At 44.8% G+C, this 23,955-nt stretch overlaps 1 protein-coding gene across 2 annotated transcripts in view; it reads left to right on the plus strand.

The window, feature by feature from the left end:
• Nucleotides 1–14,089: 14,089 nt before the first annotated feature.
• Chrdl2 (chordin like 2) overlaps nt 14,090–23,955 on the plus strand; it is a 31,277-nt gene continuing 21,411 nt past the window's right edge. For both annotated transcript variants that reach the window (XM_076843977.2, XM_076843979.2), the window contains exon 1: nt 14,090–14,740. In XM_076843977.2, the coding sequence (XP_076700092.1) occupies nt 14,659–14,740 (82 nt within the window). In that variant the 5' untranslated portion in view covers nt 14,090–14,658. The remainder of the gene's footprint in view (nt 14,741–23,955) is intronic.

Here is a 23,955-nt window from a genome sequence, read left to right on the forward strand (position 1 = left end):
CCTAGATTATTGCCCCATTGCATATCTGACTCTCCAGGCTTTCTGTCAACTCTATATCCTTTTAGTAAATTCCTTCTCTACATCCCTCATCCCTATACTGGGGATTGAACCCAGAGCCTTGAACATGCTATGCAGGAGCTCTGCCATTGAGCTACACCCTCAGCCCCCATTTTTTTCTTAAATCATTCACAGTTTCTTCATTTGCATTGCAGTACTCTGACCAAGATATTGGCTTGTTGTTTTTGAAGTGTCATCTGAAAATGCTTGTTAGGATGCTTTGTAGATTATAAAATGACACAAGAAGCTTGGGCCAACAGTCTAGAGCAGAAGTCCAAACAGCATGTGTTGCTCTTTTTTTCAGCTCCACTTGTACCACAGGCCACCAGAAGTGGGACTCACAGGCTCGCTTTAGTGCAGGATGCCAACTAGAACAAATGGCAGTGCAGTCACATGTACCAGTGATTCCTCCAGCTGCTTTCAGTCTGCTACCCTTGCCATACTTTCTGAGAACTGTATTGCTGCCAGAATTCCCTGCCATCCTTCCCACAGTGCCTCTACCCAAATAGCTCTCCGTGGTTCCATACCACCACTAACCCTTCATCACTTCTCCTCCACATCACTGCAAATCTTCTCTCTTCCCTGCAGCTGGTAGCTCTAGCTTCTCTCTCCCAAATTGACAGAATCTGATGTGAATCAAGGCAATCAGTCTAGTTCCAGGTGGAATGGGCTTTTTCTCTTTGCAGGATCAAGAACCCTTCTGGCCACCCCAGGCATTGCTGGTTACATTCTGAGAACTCACACATCTATGAAGAAAAGGGGTCAGACTACACCATGTGCCACTTCTCCTTCACTCCCCTTATCTCTTCAGGTAGCCTCTTCTTCCTGAGGTCTTCCTCCCTCAGGAGTTTTTCTCCTCGAGAGTTCACCCCTTCCTTTTGGGTTTAAAGATGCTTGCTACACTCAGTGATAGAGCACTTGTCTAACACATGTGAGGCACTGGGTTAATTCTCAGCACCACATAAAAGTAAATAAAATAAAGGCCCGTCAACAACTAAAAAAAAAAAAAAATGCTTCCTACATTCTTACTATCCAGACATCTACAGTTCTTTCCCTTTTGTTTCGGAGGAAGAATTTGTCCTTTTATGAAAAATGAATCCCTCTAACCATGATTCTCACATCATTTTCCCAGCCTCCTCCAGACCCTTTCCTAATGTTGTATGAATACAAATAAGACTTGGTCTCTGTGCCTTCTCAAAAATCACAGCCTAATAGAGAGGCAAAAATATAAGTAACTATAGCAGACTTTCAAGGGCTATAACAGATGTATACGAGATGTTACATAAGCTGAGAGCAAAGGTGGGGGTATGGGGGAAGGTTTCACAGAGGAGGGGAGATTCAAGTTGTTTTGAAGGAAAAAGAGGTATTCACCAGGTAGAGACAGAGAAAAGTATTTCAGGTGGAGAGAAAACAAGAAGTAAGATACAAATGTATAAAAAAAAAAAGTTTGGGGTCTATATGGGACTGATTAAGGAATTCAATGTGCTAGAACATTGGGTTGGATTATGAAGCTAGAAAATGGGAGAAAATTTATTGAGCAATTACTATGTGACAGGTATCATACTAAGCAATAATATACCTATGATTTTAAGCCCATAAAGTGAGTGTGTGGATATGTGTGTGTGCATATATGTTACACACACACACACGCACACACATATACATACCAGGGATTGAACCCAGGGGTGCTTAACCACTGAGCCACATCCCCAGCCCTTTTATGTATTTTATTCAGAGACAGGTCTAACTCAGTTACTTAGGGCCTCACTAAGTTGCTGAAGCTGACTTTGAACCCATGATCCTCCTGCCTCAGCCTCCTGAACTGCTGGGATTACAGGCATGCACCATCGTGCCCGGCAAGGTGGGTATAATATTAACTCGATTTTACTGAGTTGGGACCTTGGGAAACAGTGAAAGATTCAGTATAAGGACCAAGGGAGTATTATCTATATTTTATCAGGTTAATTGTTCATTCTATAATCATCAGTGAGGAATAAAAATCATCAAACTTCATCCCACCTCATAGAGTCAAGATATCATTGGAGAAAGTATGATGTAGCTAACATTCATTCATTCAACAAATATCTTTTGAGCACCTATGAAATGACAGGATAATATAGCTGCTGAGAATTCAGCAGCAAACAAGGAAGGCAAAGTATGGATGCTGAACCAGTTTGGGTGGGGTCCACTTTACACATGGTATTTGGAACATTCCCAATGATGTGGAATGATTGGATATTATCCCCTTAGTCATGCCATTAATGAATTTCAAAATACAGTGCATAGAAACAAAATTCTATTTAACCAACAAGCACAGTGATGGTACAAAATAGTTCTTTTATGTCTCTGAATTTCCTATTCAGATACTATAAATCCACTTAGAATTGCAGCTGGTCTCACTTTCTCTGCATCTCCTTCCCATCCCATCAGTCTTTCTCTCAGAGTGTTCTTCCTCTACACTCTGGCCAATGATTCCAAGCAACCAATTACCTCTTCAATTTAGATGTTCTTTTTTGTAAAAAAAAAAAATATTAGTAAAAACTCTATATATGTATGATGTATAGTTGTTCTTTTAGCAGAGTAGATAGAGGTGACTTTAAGAAGTCCTTTAGCAGCTGCATGTGGTGGCATATGCCTATAATCCCAGCTACTCTGGAGGCTGAGTCAGAAGGAGGTTTGCAAGTTCAGGCCAACCTAGGTGAGAACCTGGTTGCCTCAGCAACTTAGTGAGACTCTGTCTCAAAATAAACAAATAAAAAGGGCTGGGGATGTGGCTCAGTGGTTAAGCCCCCTGACTTTAGTCCCTGATACCTAAAAATAAATAAATGAATAAATAATATTAATAATAAAATAAAAAATACTGGGGATGTTGCTCAGTAGTAAAGTGCCCCCGGGTTCAATCCCCAATACAGAGAGGGGAAAATAAGTTCTTTAAGATTCATGATATAGAGAATAAAGGGGGAAGTGGACAACCAGCTCTTCCCAACTGCATTTCAGAGTGAAACATCTAAAAGACAAAGCTCTGTCTGCTCCTATTGATCACCTTTTTCTGGTGTAAATCACATGTCCTATTCTAAGTCTGTCTCTTTTCCCAATGTCACCAAGAAATCCTTCTACTACCTTCACTTTGCCCAGACCAAGTCCCCAAGCAAAAAGTGAGTCATGGTCCTACTTCCAGAAAAGAGAGTCATAGAAACCCCATTTTGTCATTAATAAATGGGTGGGTAATTTTATGGAGCAGAATGAAGAATTTGCCTCAGAAGAAAACATCAGGGGAGCTACAAAAGAGCCTCTCAGAGCTTGACCTTCTCTAATTTGGAAAGAAACAGATACAAGATGTGTTCCAATGAAGGCTGAGAATAGCATAATCTCCCATGTTCCTTTGCTCTGAAGGGAGACAGGATTCTATACCAATTTACCAGTAATCAGTGAGAAATCTGGCTGATTCTGTTCTAGAATGGTCATTGTCCCACAGTTCTTTGTTTACCAGGCTCTGAGCTCCTCTATCCCATCCTTGGGAACAGATGTCCCAAGTCTGTGATGTCACCTAGTGACCACTAGGGGGCAAACAGAGACTACACAGCCTCTTCTACCCAGTTTCCATGGAGCCAAACTCAGAATGGCTGGAATCCGCTTTAGAAATATTCTGAGGCTTCTGATCAAACCTCTTTGTTTACAGAGATGGATGGGGGGAAGCAACTAAGGTTTAAATAGGGGAAATAATTTGTCAAATCTATATAGTGAGTTGTAGGAACTAGAAACCAAGTCTTCTGACTACTCCAATTCTATACATGTTCCAACACACTAAGCTTTCTCCTGTCTCATATTTAATTCTAGGATACACTGAGGTTTTTTGAGGGGGAGGATGGGGCAGGACATACTGGGAATATGTCTACCACTGAGCTATATCCCCAGACCTTTTATTTTTTATTTTTTTATTTTTTTTTATTTTGAGACGAGGTCCTTGCTAAGTACCTGAGGCTGGTCTGGAACTTGTGATCCTCCTGCCTCAGCCTTCCAAGTCTCTGTGATTACATGCCTGACTATACTGGTTTTTAATATATTTTCTATGAAAGGACTTGTCTACCAAATTTGATTTTAAGAACATGGAATCAACTCTGTACATCTTCCCTCCAGCTCCTGTTACATTGCTCTTTGGGAAGCCTGTGCTCAATACAAGATGGAAAATTTCAACAAACACTGTGAAATTTCTATGTGACAGGTTCAGCAATGGTTCTTGAACACACAGATTTAAAAATATACCATCCCTGCACTCAAAAAGCTCAATTACTAAGAAGGAATACAGATGTGAGTTCAGGAGAGGAGAGGTGAATAGTGGTATAAACAATATAGAAGCACAGAAAAGGAAGTGACCAACTACTGAATAGATGTAGAATTGGGTCAATGAGAACTCATCAAAAAAGGGGAAAGGGAATTTAAACAGAAGTAGCAGCAGAGGAAGCCAACCCAGAGACATGAAAATATGGTGTGTCGGGCGAAAATGGCTGGCTCTGATCAGCCAGAGCATACTATGTGTAAAAAACTGCTCCGGGGGTGGAGGAGGAGTAAATAAGACTACAAAACAAGTTTGCAATCAACTGTAAAGTTGTTGTTCATTCTTCATTCATCATTCAATAGGCGTTAAATACTCCCGTGTGCAAACAGCAGGGTTGTTGAGAATGATAGTAGGGAATGATAATAAAAAAAGGGAGGATAGTAATAATGAGGAAAATACTATGGTCTTGAATCTGGGATTTACGCCTCATATGAGTCATGTAACACAAATCAGTGTTCTACCTTCCATTTATTTTATTTTTAATTCGCTTTTCCTGCTGCATTGCTTCCACATATATGATGAATGTTCCTAAAATCCACTGAACTTTCCATGAAAAGTGTGGCAAGCCCAGCCTCACAAAGTGACACAGTACAAAAAGGTCAAGGATTCTCTGTGTGTCCAGAGAGACTGGAATTATGACAGGAAGCAGAGTGGCTAGGATGGGCAGACTAACCTGATTTCTCAGGACAATGAAGATTGTGGTGAAAAGTGGTTGCATTAGTCCAGCTGCAGACCTAGGAGGTAAGGCTGGCTATTGAGAGATGCAAGCATTTGGGGTTTTGTTTGTTTGTTTGGGTTTTTGTATTATTGTGGTGCTGGGAATCAAACCCAAAGCCTGGTACATGCTAGGCAAATGCTCTACCACTGAGTTGCATTCCCAGCCCATGAGATGCACGCATGTTGAACTGGGAGGAGATAAAAGGAGAGAGGGATGAGTGATCCAATTTTGTTTAATTTAATTTTTCATTTATTAGTTATTTTTTCAAGTACTGGGAATTGAACCTCACACATGTAAAGGAACTCCTCTACCACAGAGTTACACCCCCCATCCTTTTTAAAAATATTTATTTTTTAGTTGTAGTTGGACATAATACCTCCATTTTATTTATTTATTTTTATGTTGTGTTGAGGATCGAACCCAGGACCTCGCACGTGCTAGGTGTGCGCCCTACTGCTGAGTCACAATCCCAGCCTCCTTTTTTGTTTGTTTTTTTAAGACTTTTCTGAGTTGCTCGGGCTGACCTTGAACTGTCAATCCTACTGCTTCAGCCTCCCCAATAGATGAGATGTGTTAGCCAGCTTTTTGTTGCTGTGATCAAACTAAGAACAAATAGACAACAACTTCTCTAAGAACAAATTCGAGAAGAAGTTAATTTGGGCTCATGGATTCAGAAGGCCAGTTTATGGCTGGTAGACTTCATCACTCTGGGCCCAAGGGGAAGAGCACATCATGGGAGCACAGCTCAACTCATGGCAAGTTCATGGAAGCAGAGAAAGACAGCAGGAGCCAGAAACACAATATCCTCCCGAAGGCATGCACCAGTGTGCTACTTCCTCCAACTACACTCTACCTACACTCCACCTGCCCACAGTTACTACCCAGGTAGTCTATTCAAATTATTAATCAATCAAATGGATTAATAACCATAGCATGGGATTACAGTAACGTGCCACCACACTTGGTACATTTTTCATTTTATTTTGAAGACAATAAAATCATGAGGTACACATACACACACACACACACACACACAATCAGTAAACCCCTACTATGTGCTAGTTCCTGTTCAAGTTGCTAAAGATATAGCAATGATCAAGAATTAAGGTCTAGCTGGGTGCAATGGCACACACCTGTAATCCCAGTAGCTTGGGAGGTTGAAGCAGAAAAGATCATAAGTTCAAAGTCAGCCTCAGCAGCTTAGTGAGACGCTGTGTCAAAATAAAACATAAAAAGGGCTGGGATGTGGCTCAGTGGTTAAGTGTTCCTGGGTTCAATCTCTAGTACAAAAAAAAACATGAATTAATGTCCAGCCTGTCGTGGAGCTCTCATGCTTATGGGGGAGAGAGATCATATATAAGTGAAAAAATAGACTTCAAATAAAAAATGACATAGAGGAGAAAAAAACAAGGCAATATGACAGAAAATGACAGGAAGACAGACATTGTTAGAGAGGTTAGACCAGGAAACCTATCTGAAGATATGACAGTTGAGTTGACTGAAGTATCAGCTGTGGAAAAAGCAGAGGGAGGAGTATTCCAAGCAGGATAAAGAGCAAAGGCAAAGCCCGTGAGGAGGGACTGGGTGACTTGGCGTTTCCAAGGGGATAGTAGAAAGGCCAGTGTGCTGCAGCACAGGGGAGAGAGGACTGAAATGGGAGGTCAGGCAGGGGTAGGTCCTGGAGGGATTTACAAATAGTAGTGAAAGATCTGGAAGGTGTTCTACCTGCCATCCAGAGGTTTAAGGCTTATCATATTTACATTTTTAAAAGATAACTCTGATGGCTCCTTAGTCTCACCTTTGGGCTCCTTAGTCTCGCTTTGGCTGTGTGACCTGAGTCATATGGCACCATTATCAGGCACTCTAGCTACATCTTTACAGACCTACTGAAATAAGCCTGAGGACAAACTACTTTTCTAAAGTCCCTCTGAGTGTAGAGAAAGTGGGAGAAGAAGGTTCCTTCTCCATGGTTCTAGTGAGAATGCCTGCAGTAGAGGAGGTCCTGGGGGTGGCAGAGCTTAGGACCTGGCCCACTAAAGAAGGAAAATCCCACTTCATGGATGCTGTTAAAGACCTTTGTCCCCACCCCATTCCCCTCCTCAAAGGGCTCTTCAAAATTAAGGGCTATTTATGTGTTCTTCCACTGTGGTTCCTTGATACAACCTTGACCACACTCGGATGGTCCTGGGAAGAGAAATCCCATAGAGGGAGGAAAACCATCTAGGGATGTTTACATCGTCCCATAAAAACTATAGAGAGTTGGGCCGGTGGTGCACACCTATATCTCAGCCGCTCGGAGGCTGAGGCAGGAGGATTTTGAGTTCAAAGCCAGCCTCACTAACTTAGCAAGGCTTTAAGCAACTCAACTTTAAGCAACTCCTGTCTCTAAATAAAATACAAGATAAGGCTGGGAATGTGGCTCAGTGGGTGAGTGCCCCTGAGTTCAATCCCTGATACCTGCCCCCCCCCACCAAATCCCACACAGATAAATAAAGTGAGCTTCACTTTAAGAAGATCCACTCACTCATTCACATAGATATTTATTGAGCACTCAATGCACTGGTCATAATTTGGGTGTTGAGGATTCGCTCATCCCTTCTACAAACATTTACTTAGGTCAGCTAAATGCAAAATATCTGGTTATCCAAATGAACATGTCATACAGTAATGGTGAGTTTTGAATAAATAAGTACTTGATTGGGAAGTTGGGAGTAGGATGAGGATTATTCACTTTACAAATTAATTATTGAATAAGCTCCTTGAATAAGATTTTCCTCATAACATATAAATTGGTCCCAGCTTTAAAGAATCAATTTAGGGGGGATAGTAGAGGATAGGAAAGATAGCAGAATACAACAGTCACTAGTATGGCAATGTGTAAAAACGTGGATGTGTAACGGATATGATTCTGCAATATGTATACGGGATAAAAATGGGAGTTCATAACCCACTTGAATCAAATGTATGAAATATGATATGTCAAGAGCTTTGTAATGTTTTGAACAACCAATTAAAAAAAGAATCAATTTAACCAGCTGTGGTGGTACATGACAGTAATCCCAATAACTCAGGAGGTTGAGGCAGGAGGAATAAGTCCAAAGCCAGGGTAACTTAGTGAAACCCTATCTCAAAATAAAATTTAAAAGAGGATGTAGCTCACTGGTAGAATGTCCTTGGGATCAATCCCCAGTACTAGACAGACAGACAGACAGACAGACACACACACACACACACACACACTAAGAATTCATCTGTTTACTCCTTTGTAGGACATAATCAAGTAAAGGCAGTGTACAATCATTCTTTACTTTTGATGCAAAATTGGTTTCAGGACCCCAGTGGATACTAAAATCCATGAATGCTCAAATCCCTGTCATAAAAAGACATAACATTTGCATATAACATACACACACTCCTCCTGTATGCAGACTTTAATTCATCTCTAGATTACCTATGATAGCTAATACAATGTAAATGCAATGTAAATAGTTGACTGTATTGTTTGGGGAGTAATAACCAAAAAATGTCTGTACATGTTCAGTCCAGACAATGTTTTTTTCTGAACATTTTAGAATCACAGTGAGTGAATTTCTGGATGCTAAATCCATAGCTAGGAAGGGCAACTGTGCTACAGTTGGCTCAGGAGAGCCAAGTATTAAATTTTCAGACATTTTGCAACCTAATGACTAAACACAATTAGTACCAAAAATTAAATTACAAAACCTACAATTAAATAAGTTATATTTAAAACAGAGGTAGTAAATACTCAACCACTACTACTATCATGCCCTGGAGGTTATATAGAAGAAATACTGTGTCTATATAGAAGAAATACTGTATAATAGTGTCCTACTGTGCATCTCTTCTCAACTGTTTAGTGATGTCACATAAATAGTTTCAATTCACCATAGTGGGAGTGGTTATACCTCCATGAAAATAGCAACTGTAAAATTCAGAACTTTGCAAGGGGCAGTGAGTGGTACAAAACTGTAATTCCAGGGACTCGGGAGGATGAAGCAGAAAGATTGCAAGTTCAAGGTCAACAACTTAGTGAGACCTTGTCTCAAAATAAAATATAAAAAGGACTGAGGATATATCTCAGCTACTTAATGAGACCCTGTGTCAAAATAAAAAATAAAAAAGGGCTGGGGATGTCATCTCAGTGGTAAAGTGCCCCAGGATTCAATTCTCTGTACCAAAAAAAAAAAAAAAAAAAAAGAAAGAAAGAAAAAATTCAGAACTTTTTTTCTACTAGAGAGTTGGTTGTTACACATTTACTAGAAAAACACCAGTGTAGTCTCTAGTATGTAGGTCTCTTATATTTACTGCCTTGTGGTAAATCTTCTTTTAGAATTTTATTGATAGAACTAAGTGGACTAGTTTGAGAAGTCTTTCCTTGACTCTGATCTCTATGATTCATAGTGCTAGGCTAATTTTACATAATTAAACAATCTGCAGCCTAGGAGGAAACTTTTAAGCCACAAATAACATGTTGTAAGAAGACTTTGAAGGAATAAGGATATAACTCAACACACTTTCATTTAGCAGCTACTATATGCAAAGATATGTGCAGAAGGCTGGGGGAGATATGAGATGAACAGTAGTTTATACTCTCAAGGAATTCACTGTAAACAGGTTATACAAAACCTGTGGATAATACAATGTGGTCAGTGCCATACTAGAGAAACAGAAGCGTGGAGAAGCTAACTCAGAGATGATCAAAGAGATCCTGGACTGTACACATCAGTTTCTGTCTTGTTCTCTGTTGTGTCCCTAGCACCTGGCACACTGCCTGGCACAGAATTGCCACTCAATAATTGTTGCATGAAGGAAGTAGATATCAATGGCATTGATCTTTGAAAAATAAGTAAGCTTACCAGACAGAAAAGAGCAGGTACAGGAAGAGCACCCCAAGCAGAAGAAACAGAATGTGTAAACTGGGCATGCCTGTAATCCCAGCTATTTGGAAGACTGAGGCAGGAAGAATATAAGTGGAGGGCAGCTCAGCTACTTAATGAGACCCTGTGTCAAAATAAAAAAAATTTTTAAAAAGGCTGGGACTGTCACTCAGTGGTAGAATGCCCCTGGATTCTATCCCCAGTACCCATCAAAAAAAAAAAAAAAAAAAAAAAAGAAAGAAGGAAGGAAGGAAGAAAGAAACAGTATGTGCAGAGGCATGAAGGGAAAAGAGCTCAGCATATAAAGACAAAGTTTAATGTGGCCTAGGGGTCCAAGGCCCAGAACTGGTAAAGGGATTCTCTCTGCTTCAAATCTCTGCAGAGCTCTCAAAAGACAAGCATTATACAGAGCTGTGAGAGCAGAGCTAGGTGCAATGCAGGGGGTCACCGAGAATTGGATTCCAGTTTTATATCAAGAACTTCACAACAGAGCTGTGCAACAGTGAAATGGGCTGCCTTGGAAGCAATGAGCTATTCCTAGCAAGGAAGCAAATACAGTCTGATTGATGAATTCTTGGTGCAATAAATCGCTATGGGTAGATGAATTTCCCTCCTAAGCAGATTTCGGAAGAATTTATCAAATCTCCTTTTCTAAAGGAGATTAAATAATAGATGGACATCTATCTTCAATAGCATTACTATAGAAGACCCAGAAACTTTCCTCAAGTGTTTGTATTTTGGTTGGTTTTGTTTTTGCAATGCTGGGGATCAGCCTACAAGCTAGATAAGCACTCAACCACTCAGTGAAGTCCCCAGCCAAGAGCTTGTTTCTAATGCTTCTTATTGATGAACACTGAGGTTAACAGTGGTGCTAATGGCACTCCCATGAAAGAATGATGTCTTTTCAAATCACTGAGGTCTTCAGCCCTTCCTACACTAACTATTTATTCAGTATCTTTGTGTGTCAGAGATTTTGCTAAGTGCTGAAAACGGATACAAATGAAAAAAAGGCATCCCCTTCCACAGAGCAGGGTAGAAATGCAGATAAATATTTGGACTCCAGTAGCTACAATACCAAGTTTTGTGAGACACACAGGATTCAAAATTATTCTTTGAAGGAATCAGGGAGGGCCTCAGAGGGGAAGTGATTCAGCTGACTCTATTTATTTATTTATTTATTTGGTATTGGGGATTGAACCCAGGGACATGCAACCACTAATATATACCCCCAGCCCTTTTTTTGTATTCTATTTAGAGACTGGGTCTCATTGAGCTGCTCGGGCCTCACTAAATTGCTGAGGCTAGCTTTGAACTTGTGATCCTCCTGCCTTAGCCTCTGAGTCACTGGAATTTCAGGTATGAGCCACAATGCCCACCTCAACTAACTTTTGATAAGAGGGATTCACTAGAAAGAGGAAGAAAAATATTGTCTAGGCAGAAGGAGAATATCTGCAAAGATATGGAGACATGAAAATACATGGCCACTTTTGGAAAGTGAGTGGTAGGTGAAAGTGTAAATAAAGCAGGCAGCAATGACAGGAGGTAAAATATGTATGATCTTGAATCTAATGTTGAAATTGTTGAATTTTAATATGTAAATGATAGGAAAACCATAATGGGAAAATAATGCACTCAGATTTGTAGTAGAAATGATCATCATACCTCTTTATGGGACATGTGAGAAAAATACACTGGAGGGGCCCACACTAAGGGCAGGAGACCCCGTTAAGAGGCTGTTGGAGGGCTGGGGTTATGGCCCAGGGGTAGAGCATTCACCTTGCACATGCAAGGCCCTGGGTTTGATCCTCAGCACCATGTAAAAATAAATAAATAAATAAATAAATAAAGTTATTGTGTACAACTACAAAAAATAAAATAAAAAAATTTTAAAAAGAGGCTGTTGGAAAAGTCCAACAAAAATGATGATGGGAGCCTGGGGTTGTGGCAGAACTCTTGCCTAGCCTGCGTGAGGCACTGGGTTCAATCCTCAGCACCACATAAAAATAAATAAAGGTATTGTGTCCATGTATAACTAAAAATATTTTTTAAAAAAGAAGAAATGATGATGGTCTTAATTATGGGGATAATGAAGATGAAGAGGAGAGTTGATTTGATAGACACACTTTGTGACATGAAATGAGAAGGATGCAGGGGAAACCAATCGTAATTCACCTCTTACACCTAAGACATGAAGCACTAAATTTAACTCAGAGTTCCCTGAAAGCCAAGGCAAGAAGGGAAATATGATGACACACATAGCTCTCACTTTTAAAGTGTTGCACCTTTATGGGAGAACATGATTGGCTAGATTCCAGCGGGGAGAAGGCAAGTGGAAGGGCACTGGGGCCATATCATGTTTGCCCCTGATTCTGAGAGTAGGAAAGGCTATTTCTGGGGTCACTGGTTCCTCCTACTGCTCACTATTGGGCAATGAGTGGCCAACAGCACAGTGGAACAGGCAATCCAACATTGGCCCAGGATGGTATCTTTACAGACAGGCATCTTTACAGACAGGCAGTCAGAAATGTTTGAACCTGGAAACCTGACTTGGTAGGAATCCATTCTCAGTGTTTTCTCCTCCCAGTGTTCTCCCTCTAGCACTCACCACAGCCTCCAGTGGCTCTGCAAGAGAAGATGGGGAGAAAGTCACAGTCAAAAGCAATGATGGATGTATTTATCTAAAGTGGCCCAGCAAGTTAAGGATAGAGCCAGGACAATGACTTTGCCTTTTTTATTTCAGAGTATTGGTTTTTTTGTTTCTGTGACCAAAATACCTGACAAGAACATTTTTATTTTGACTCATGATTTCAAAGGTTCAGTCCATGGTTGGCCCACTCCATTGCTCTGGGCCCTAGATGAGGCAGAACATCATGATGGATTGTTATAGCAAAAGAAAGCTGCCCAGTTCATAGCATCCAGGAAGCAAGGGAAGAAGAGTGAGGAGCCAGAGATAAAATATTGTCTCCAAAGGCATGCCCCCAGTGACCTACTTCCTCCAGCCAACTCCACCTCCCCACAGTTACCACCCAGTAATCCATTTAAATTATTAATCCATCAACTGGACTAACCCACTGATGAGGCTACAGTTCTATAATCTAATCATTTCACCTCTGAACATTCCTGAATTACCACATGAGCTGTTCCAGAGCCATCTCATATTCAAACCATAACAGGGTTTGGGTGTTTCTTTAGTTCAGTCCTCATTAGCTTAGTTCACACAAACCGTGGTACACAAACCTGGGCTGGTGTAAAGCTCTGCTCTCAGGGAGCTCACCTTCTGGTGGGAAAGACAACACTTTTGACAACTTTAACAACTGAGGATGCCATTTCTCTAAGGGACATGTGTGCGGGCCTCAACTGCTCAGGCAAAAGAAAGATCATGTTGTTTTAGGAGTGGGAGGTAAAGACCCAGGGAACAGTCAAAGGATTCCACTGGGCTCCCTTTCAGCCAAGGCATGGCAAACAGGGGTAAAGGCAGGGATGGAGGGCAACTGGAATCCTAAGCACCTGCAATTATGACAGCTTCTCAATGAGGTTTGAGTGCTTCAACGTTCATTATCTCATGATTTTCACAACAATTGTGGGAAGATATTAAATATATTTTAAAAAAATTAAAACTCCCATTTTAGAGCTGGGGGAACGGACTCAGGTGGCATGCAACTCAATTAAGAATGGCAAGTGTCCTGACTTCATTCAGATGCTGAGTTCTGTGCATGCATCACTAAGCACCCTGCGCGGAGCTTTCCCGTTCCAGCTAGTCCACTTCCCCACCTCGACCCCGACATCTCATCCTTTGCCACCTGAAAGTTCCACCCGAAGTCTAACCGGGCTCCGCCCGCCTGCACTCTGGGCATCGCGGGGAGTCAGGGGTTAAAACCCGTGGCCCGGGTGGCCCCTTCCCCCTCCCCAGCCCCCTCGCCTCACTCGGCGCGGCGCCTGGAGCGTCGGTCCCTGAGACCGGCACGAGAAAGGAGGGGGGAAAGTGGGCCTGTTTCTCGAGTGGCCAATCCACGAGCCCGAGGTGCCCCAGAGGAGGCGCCAGCGCTAGGCCAGCGCCAGGCCGGGGCAGCCTGCTTCCCGCGGCAAAGTACAAATGCGCCCGAGCACGGCGCCTGGCGCCCTTGGCGTGCACAGCCCGCCCGCGCTCTGCCTCCCCCACGGCCGCAGCGCCGCCGCCGCCGCCGGGACCGCCGCCCCGCCGGGACCCAGGCCCCCGAGGCCTGACCCCCAGCCCACCGAGCAGGGGGCGCCGGCCGCCTCCAGCCCGCGTGCCCAGAACACCGCTGGTCCCGGGCGCCTCGCCCAGCGCCGCGCTCCCGGCAGTCCCCGGTCCTCGCCCCTCTTTCTTCTCCTCGCCCTCTCACCTTCTCCAGATCTTTGATTGCTTTTCCCTCCTGTTGGACCTTCCTCCATCTCTCCATCTCTTTCCCTCCTTGCCCCTTGTCCTCTGCCCACCTTTCTCACGCCTTAGACCTCCCTTTCTGTCCTCCTTTTTTCCTCTAGACCCTTCCCTGACTCTCCTCCAGCAGCAGCCCTCTCAGGGTCTGTGGAGTGATTTGTGCCCCTGAGCCTCAGTTTCCCTCCCATCTCACTTCCTCCCGGCTCCCCTTCCTGCTCAGTGCCGGGGCCGGACCCTGGGGGAAGGAAGGATGGTTCCCCAGGTGAGGGTCCTCTCCACCTTGCTAGGACTCGCGCTGCTCTGGTTCCCCTTGGACTCCCACGCTCGAGCGCGTAAGTAGAAGTGGGAAGCTGGGAGTGCAGAGGCGGGATGCGGGCCCCAGGGATGTGCGGGAAAACACCAAGATCTGGGACCCCTAACTGTTGTGACAGCTATTCGGGCAGCACCTGTGCCGGAGGGGTGGAGACTCCTCTGCGGACCTGGGCTGGTGAGTCTGGAGGAAAGGGAATGTTGACAAGAGTCAGAGCTGAGGGAGCTGCTACCATGGACCTGAGGATGTGAGGACTGACGGCAGGGGCCAGAGGGCTGGACGCTGTGCTTTGGGGAAAGAGACTTAGTAGAGTGGGGTATGTTTGACTGCAAAAAGCCGCTGTGCTGAAGATGCAAAGGCTACTGCCCTTGGAAGGAAAGAGCTAAGTAGAATGACCTTTCTAGTCCCTTATCTCTTTTGATCCCAAACTCCTGTGCCCTGGGTAGTGTCATTTACATTTTACAGATGAGCAAACAGGTTGAGCAAAGAGAAGGAACTTGCTGGAATTTACAGTTAGTAAACTATCCAAAGACAGAACTCTAATTCCAAACCCTGCCCTGCAGCATCTGGAAGGGACCCTGATTAGGAGTTGTGACACTGGGAGGCAGCAGGGCATAGTGAAATAGACCAGGGTCTTCATCATCTCAGCCCCACTGAACACCAATGGGTGTGAGGCAGGTAGGGAGGGCACCTCTCTGAGCTTAGTTTTCTAATCTATAGAATGGGAGTAAACACATCCCAGGACTGTTATGAAGATGAAATGATAGGAATTAGTAAAGGAGCTAGCACAAGGGTGGTACATGGTAGCTCCTCAAAAAAAAAAAAAAAAAAAAAAAAAGAAAAAGAAAAAAAGAAAAGAAAGAAAAAGAAAAAGAAAAAAAAAACCAGTTGCCTAATTCACACTTTTCTACTTATGAAACAGTGTAACTTCAAACAGGTTATATAATCTCTCTGGAACTTAGTTCCCTCACTGTCCCAATAGGCTGGTAGAGGACCCCCTCTGCATCCCCTGCCAATCTCTTAGAATGCTGTGAGAATGCAAAATCAAAGCAAAGATTCGCTTAATGAGGAGGAAGGAGCTTAGTACAGACCCTGAAATACCCAATAATGAAACCAAGACCAAGGAGGAATAGTGCCTTGCTTCAGGTCACACAGGACAAAGCCTAGGATTAATAGCCCAGTTGCCCAATGCCCAGCCTGGTGCTCTTTCTTCTCCACCTCTCAGCTCTCCTTTCCATGCCTTTCTTTTGCACGTGACTTTCTGGCACTGGTGTTGCTGGATTTTGTTTCAGTCTTGTCTCTGCTCTTGAAGTAAAGCCTGCATGTCTTTCCAATGCCCCTGGCCTGCCAGTAGCACACGAGACTCAGAAGTCCTTGGAAACAACTAATGAAGAGGGCTTGGTATTGGTTTCAAGTGCTGGCTCTGCCTCTTAGAGCTGTGTGACTCTTCCTAAGTCACAATTTCTCTGAGCCCCAATTTCTTCATCCACTTAAAAGAGATACAAACCCGGAAACTGAGGGTTCTGGTGAGGATTGAAGGATGTAATGTGTCCAAATACTCCCCTGTAAATGTCTCCTTCCCCTCCTTGAACCCTGCAGATTTCCTCCTAACACCTGTCTGTCCCTGCCTGTTGTTCCTTGAAAGAGACAGCCCAGGAGGCCCTCCCTGTCTGACTGCTTTCCACTTGGCCTCTCATTCTCAGTCCCCTTGGTTTTACTCCAGATGCCATTGCCCTTGGCCTACACTGGAAAGATGTCCTAGAATCAGATCACTGCAGGATTGTTCATGTCTTATTCCTGGTATTCTATGTCTTGTCAGCCTTTCGTGGCCTCAATTTGGTCATCTTTTCCAGCAAACTCTCCCTGGTGACCTGATCCACTCTGCCTTCCCCTCCTCTGTGCCTCCACTGGCCTTTAAGTCCATACCTCTCACCAGGTCCTGCCAGTATTCCATCTCCCTACAGCCTTGTAAATCCAGGGCTCCAGACTTCAGAGAGAAAGACTTGGAGCCAACCCAGTGGGTTAAGGTGAAGTGGACTGTCATTCAGGGAGGAGTGTTAAGTTTCTGGGATGTCAGAGCTGGAAGAGCCTTCTCATCTGCTTCTGCTCATCAAATGACTTAAACTGAAGCCCAGAAAGGGGAAATTATTTGTAACAACCTAGCACAGTGAATTTTTTAAAGAAAAGAACAGGGGCTGCGGTCGTGACTCAGTGGTAGAATGCTTGCCTAGCGTGTGTGAGGCACTGGGTTCGATTGTCAGCACCACATATAAATAAATAAAGGTCCATCGACAACTTTTTTTTTTTTTTTTTTAAGAACAGAGGATTGATTTTTCACTTACTGGCTTGTGAATTGGGACAAACCTCTTCCCTTCTCTGAACCTTTTTGTCTACTGTTGACTGTCTATGAAATCATCCTGTAGTCATTTCCCAGGATCTGATTTAAAGGTCTCTTCTGAAGGGCCTCATCTTAATTTAAGTGAGATCTCAAACCTGCTGTGGGTAAGGAATCTCCTGCTGTCATTCTAAATGTTTTAAGAAGTAATGCCAACAGATGGGAATTCTGAGGTCTGGATGGTGTCAGACTACTGAGGTGGCCACACCCTGCAGAATGCTGAGGACCTGTGAGCAGGTGCTATGAACAGGGCTTCTGGTGTGTTCCTCCGTTAAAGTTGAAGGCTGCTCAGCAAAGATTATTTTCTCTCTGGTTCCATTTTCGACTGTAGATTGAGCCTCAAAGCAATCCGGCCTGAGTTTCAACTCCAGCCACAGGCTGAGCACCAATCCTCCAACCCTGCTCACTGACTGAATCCCAATTCTACCTCAGGCTGGAACCCTTACATAGGTTGGGTTCCTGACCTTGTCACTCACTGGTATTGACCCCAGGCTGAACCATATCCATGTGTAATATTAGCCACTCTACTCTGGTCCTTCATCCCCTCTGGGACCCAGAAGTGACCTATTTTTTCACTCCTTTTCCACTGTTCTTTTCTCTACATTGGCTCCCCTCTTTTGGGCTTGTACTTTGGTAAGTGTCCCTTTTAGATATGCTTCTGCTTTATCTTATTTTATCTTCCCTCCCTCCACCCAGTACTGTGCAGGAGAGTCAGTTACCACATAACAACATCAACCGTTCTATTCTTTCTTCAAGGGTTTGGCATGATGGGAATTGAAGCTTTGGTTCAGAATCCCAGACCCTAGAAGCAGGCCTGGGGCAGGAAGGGAGCTCTCCACGGTATGATGTGGTGCATAGGGAAAATTTGGAATAAGTTCAGGACTCCAGTCCTGGCTCTTCCACTGACTCCCACAGTGGCCTTTTTCTGCCTCTCAGTTTTCCCATCTGTAAAGTGGCTGATCACTGAGGATTTAACAGCCCAACATTCTAAGTCTCTAAGATCCAAAGATTGCCTTGGTTCTGAGTCCACTCTGACCTTTGGAAAGAAAAGGGAGCTGGGGCAGTGTAGGTACAGGGAGGAGTGGACACACAGATCCTTAGATGTCAGGAAACAGTGCCTGGAGCGCCTGGGGCACTGGGAGCAGTGCAGCACCCACCAGAAGAGGTTCTGCCTTTCTGTTCAGCTTCGTGGCATCCCCAAGCAACTGTCTAGATGGGCATGAGGCAGAGGGGCACTGAGTGAAGGTCTGAAGTCCAGCTCTCTAGGCAGCCCCATCTGGGTCTTTTGCTCCGAGGTTCTGCACCTCCTCTCTCCCACCAGTAGAGGTCTCTGCCTCACTCCCTGGCTCGCCCGCTCTGAGCCCGCCTGGGACAGCTGCGCAGTTGCTCCAGCTGTTGCACCTGTTTCAGGACTGGCCTCTCAAGTTCCCCTAGCCGCGGGCCAAGGCATCAGCTCTGGGAGAGAGCCTTGGAATCCCTCCGATTCCCAAAAAGAAGAACCGGCGTGAGAGGAGAGTTCCTGGGAAGTGCAGCTCGGAGATCATTCAGGCATCCCCCTGCCTTTGGACAGGACTCCATCCCAAAGAAGGCTGTTCCCCAGCTTCTGTTATCTATTCTTACATACAGAATCTTTATTATGTCTCGCCTGAGTCCTTTTGTTTCTAAGTTAAAGCCATTTCTTACCTGTCCCTTAAGGGATGGATATTTCTGTAAACATCTCCTGATCTTCCGACTGACTTTGGAATTTGTGCTGGTATAGATCAGCAAGTGAACTCAGGCAAGCCCCTATATAGATATGTAGAATGAAGGAATTGAATGTCAGCTAAGCCCCTCACCTTCTAGAACTCTATGAATGTAAGTGTGGATATGCAAGGCATAACAGAAGGCAAACAGTTGTACTCCTGCCCTGCCTGCAATCAGTAACAGAGATGCCTTTCCTGACTTGACCACTGTCTTCCTTGAGATCCTTCTGAGGTCCTGTACATCTGTTGTGTGCCAGGTAAAAAGGAGTCAGTTGCAGAAAAGTGGGTCCCTTTTTCTAGGTTTCACAGCTCAGACACTGAGGTACATAGGTTTTTCTTCTGATTTCCTTAAGAGGCTTCCCCCATCCGGTGCCAGAGCCCAGAGTGGAGCTGATGTCTCAGAGGGGAGCAAGTTTGTTTGTGTGAAGAGGGGACTATAAATAAATAGAGAAAATATGGCTGCGTGGGTGTGAGGGAAGAGATGTAAACGTTCTCACATTCCTGAGCAGCCTGGCTCACTCAGGCTTCCTGAGTTGTTGCAGGCTGGGGACAGGCCAGCCACGATTCCAGACCCCTTCTCTCACCCCAGGCCCTCCTGGTGCATTTTCATGGCCTTAAAACAGCCTCACCTCCAGCCTAGCTTCTTTCTGGTTGTCTTGAAAGAGTTTCCAACTTCACTACCCACTCTTAAGTGACACGCTGTGAGACCTTTATTATAGCATGAGAATTTCAAGTCAGATCGCAGGACACACTTGGATGGGGACAGTTTGGATTACATGTGAAGATCATGGAATCGCTTATCCCTTTATCTGCTCCAGGCTCCTGACCTTTTTGTACATGGTGTTCTTTGGTTTGGCAGGTGGTTTGGGAGCCAAATGGCAGGGAGCCCGAAGGGAAGGTCAAAGGCTAATTCCTATTAGGTGGCAAGGTAAATGTGCTGAGAGGGACTTGGCCGTCCTTCCGTACAATGCAATTCTTGTTAAGGAAAGAGGTTTCCAGGATTAAGAACTGTCAGTTGGCTCCTCTTCCAGAGTTGCTCCCTCTCTGTTAACTCCATTCTTTCTTCATTCATTCATTTATTGAGCACAGAGCACAAAATGAGATCTGGTCCTTTCTTTCAAAAAGCTCACAGTGTCGTGAGGAAGACACACTCACTTAACAAGTTCTTTTGTTTCATGGCAATGAGAATTTTAACAGAGGACTGAATCCAGTCCCAAAGGAGAGGCCAGGGTATGGCAAAGTTGGGGCAGCTAGAGACAGTGGCTGTCTTTGGAAGGGTGAGGAGGAGTTGATGAAACTGGAGACAGGGAATCTCATTCCAGGCAAGGAAACTGCACGATGCAGGCTTCCACCTGCTTTTGCAGCCAAAACTTTTTTGTGGTGGCCTGTTTTCAGCCTCCCCTCCTCTTGATGGGTTTCCTCCACCACTCCACCCAGCTCCTTCACTCATCTGTACCTCTTCTGTTAAGTGTCCCACATTCACTATGCTTTATTTTCTGGTCCCTGCCCAGAAGTTGCCACCACTGTGGTCACCTTGCACCACCCTCATCTCCCCTTTCAGCCACCAGAAGCTGAAAGCTGCTGTGTTGGCTTACAGTTCTCTGCAAAGGAGATGCTTTGGGTCACCGTGACATCAGATTCAGGGTGGCTCCAAACCTCCATCTCATTCTTGACTGGCTCCTTCACCCTCTCTACTATATTCTATCCGTCTTCCCTGTACCTATGACATGTTCCTCAAATCTGTATTTGTGTCCATTAGTACTGGGTCCATTTCGGCCCAGGCCCTAGGTCCAGGTGCAGCATTTGCTCAAACAGATGACTGCAACAGCCTAGCCTCTCCTCAGCCTCTGCCCGCAGGCTTGCCTCACAGACAATTCTAAAATGCAAACCTCATCACATGCCTCTCCAGGGTAAGGCTTTTCTACAGCTTTCCTTTTCCCTCCATGTTCTTAAGGTCCTTTGTGAGTCTCTGCCTCTCTTTCCTGCCTTCTCATTCTCTGCACCAACCTTTGAAGCCACTTTGATCTCTGAATCCCAGCGCGAGGTCTGTGTGGGCATGGGGTGTTGTTGAGGAAAACTAGGCTGGAAGAGTGCAGAGAGCCACAGGAAAGAGGGTGGGTGTGGCTGTGGGACCTGGGAGATTTGACCTCAGCGGTATTCATGCTCTGAAAAACACACTGTTAAGGAAATTAACAGCACCCAGATCTGGTTTTTGTCTGTCTGTTCATTTTTACTATTTAAATTAGTATCTAATATGTATCAGACACTAGGAATATTACATATATTATCTGATTTAACTCTATAATAACCCCAAGAGGTAGAGATTATTACTAGTCTCTTTTAACAGCTGTGGAAACAGTCCTGGAATGGTTAGTTTATCTTAACTCAGGCTGCAAATAAAAGCTAAATCCATCATTTGAACCTTGATCTATCTGACTCCAGAAGATTCTTGAGAGAAGACACCCTTGACCTGAGCATAGATGGCTGGGATGACAAATGGTGGAGGGTGAGAGAGGAAGCTGGGAGTCTAGAGCCGGGATAGCAATGAGAAGGCTGAGGTATGAACGAAGTAGATAGGAAGGGAGGGGGAGGAGAGTGGCCAAGCCTCCTTCACAGTGTCACTCAGGATTGGCTCTAGTGGCTCCTGGAACCTCACCCTAATCCACCTTGGAGGCCCTGAGAGCCCGGATGGGTGGAAACACTTCCAAGAACATGGAATCTTGGAATGATCAAATCTTAGAACCAAGGCATCATACAATTCTAGAAACTTTGTGTTCTAATGAAATTTAGGCTCTCGGAAATATGGCATTGTCAAATTTGAATCTTAGAAACCTAGAACTTTGGATAGTCTTTGCATCTGAAATTGTGGGTTTGTAACTATGTAAAAACCCTTTGAAGATCATACCCCACTCCCCTAATTTGGACGGGAAACAGGCTCACAGAAGGGAAGAAAGACCCTTCCCTGGATGTCACACAGTACAGTTTAGAGCTGCTTCCACCAGCCATGTGCAAGGACTGGGGCTGCTGCCAGGGCCTCAGGAATGGAGGGTGCTGGGCCTGCAGGTCCTCTTCCCATCTGGTTTTGGCATGGCCTTGGGCACTCACCTCCCCAGAGGAAGAGCTCTCCAGGCACTGTCACCTTCTTAGGCCTCTCACCTTAAGGGGCATGGCAGGGTGGGGCTTTGGCCACAGGAAGCCTCCTGCCAGGCCCCCCATGTTTTCAGTCTTCTCTTGGTGGGGGAAGGGGCCTCCTGGCCTGAGCATTGGCTGAGACACTCCCAGTCTTCACCATCTGAGCAGGCCGGGTGGTGAAGGGGTGCCAGTTGGCACAGGGACCCAGACTGTAGGGCTACCCCAAGGAAGGTAGGACAGGGTTTCTTCAGCAAGGGGCTGAGACCTAAGGTGGCCACAGTGTTGCAATCATCCCCTCCCTTGTGGGGGGAGAGGACTGAGGAAGAAAGACATTATTCAGTCCTTGGAGAGTTGGGCTGGCTCTGACCAGCGACCCAGCTGGGCCTGTGTTCCACCCTCTGCCTGTGGAGGCCCAGAGATAAACACAGCCCATTTGATACGGCTGACCAGACAGCCAGCTGGGCCTTGCACTGGCTCACTGGGGAAAGGGATCTGCAAATGGGTCACTCCCTGCACTGTGGGGTGCTGGTATGGGGGTAGGGAGAGAACTAAGCTATGTGTTTCTGGGGTCTTTGGTGGTCCACTAAAGCAGACAAAAGCACCTTGACAATGGCCTCAAATCTTTGCCCTGGGAAGGAGGCCCAAAAGGACTGAGCAGGAGCAGTGTGAGGAGCCTGATATCAGCTTCTCTTTCTTTTTCCTTTTGTACTGGGGATTGAACCCACGGGTGCTTAACCACTGAGCCACATCCCTGGCCCTTTTTAATGTTTTTATTTAGAGCCTGGGTCTCACTGAGTTGTTTAGGGCCTGGCTAAATTGCTGAGGTGATCCAACCTACCTCAGCCTCCCAAGTCACTGGGATGATAGGTGTGCCACCACACCTGGCTTTATATCAGCTTCTTACAGAGATAACAGTCCTAGGTTTAGATGGCCTATGAGTTCCTGTTCCTGTGCTCCAGCCCACCATCAATGCTTAGGGGGATTCCCTGCAGTGGGGTGTGAGCCCACCCCACCCAACTAGTTGCTGCTGCCAGTGCTCTGCCACTCCCTAAGCTTGAACACTAAGAGAAGTGATTCAGAAAGTGTGAGCCCACATTTCTGACACTATAAAGTGGGAAGGGGGAGTTATGAAAGGCAACATCTAGATTCTAGACCAACAGAGGTTTAGGAGACAAAAACAGGGAATGGGGGATGGTGGCTGGTGCAGCAGAGACAAGTGAAGTTTTAGGCCTGGAGTTGGGTTAAAGCCAAAGTGATGGGTTGAGCCCAGAGGAGCTTGGAGCCTGGAGCCCTAGGTTCAGACCACTAGCTGGAGGGCTTCAGACACTTCACTTGTCTCTGTGAGCCTTTATTTTCTAATCTAGCCTTCTCATAATTAAGATAACTATCAGAAAGCCACAGTAGGATAGATATTATCATTCTGGTCCAGATTTCTTGTTTTGTGTATGTGTGTGTGTGTGTGTAGGGGGGCGGTGGTTACTGGGGATTGAACTCAGGGACGCTCACACTGAGCTACATCCCCAGCCCTATTTTGTATTTTATTTAGAGACAGGGTCTCTAAATAAAATATTTGTGATCGATGCTGTAATCATAAGAGTAACACTCAACTAAGAATTGGGAACTGGGCTCAGTAAGCACTTTCCAAGCATTATTCTATTTAATTCTCAAGACAGAATGTTGAGATCATTAACTTACAGAAAAAGTGTAACACAGAGAAGTCAATAAATGTTTTCGTTCTCTAGTTTTCATTTTCATTTAATTCAGCACGCTTTTACTGGTACTTAGCTTGCGTTGGATAATGGAGAGTTTTCTCAAAGGAATGAAAGCATCCCTTTTGGGATGAAGCTCATCCATGGAGGATGGCTGATGGAGACAGGGCAAGAGGCAGAGTGATCAGCAGAAGGTACAGTGTTGGATGGGGAAGCCTGACCAGGGCTAGGTAGGGAGGGGTAAAAGAAGGGGCAGGAG

Source organism: Callospermophilus lateralis, chromosome 2, assembly GCF_048772815.1.
Source record: "Callospermophilus lateralis isolate mCalLat2 chromosome 2, mCalLat2.hap1, whole genome shotgun sequence".
In the NCBI taxonomy this organism is placed as follows: Eukaryota; Metazoa; Chordata; class Mammalia; order Rodentia; family Sciuridae; genus Callospermophilus; species Callospermophilus lateralis.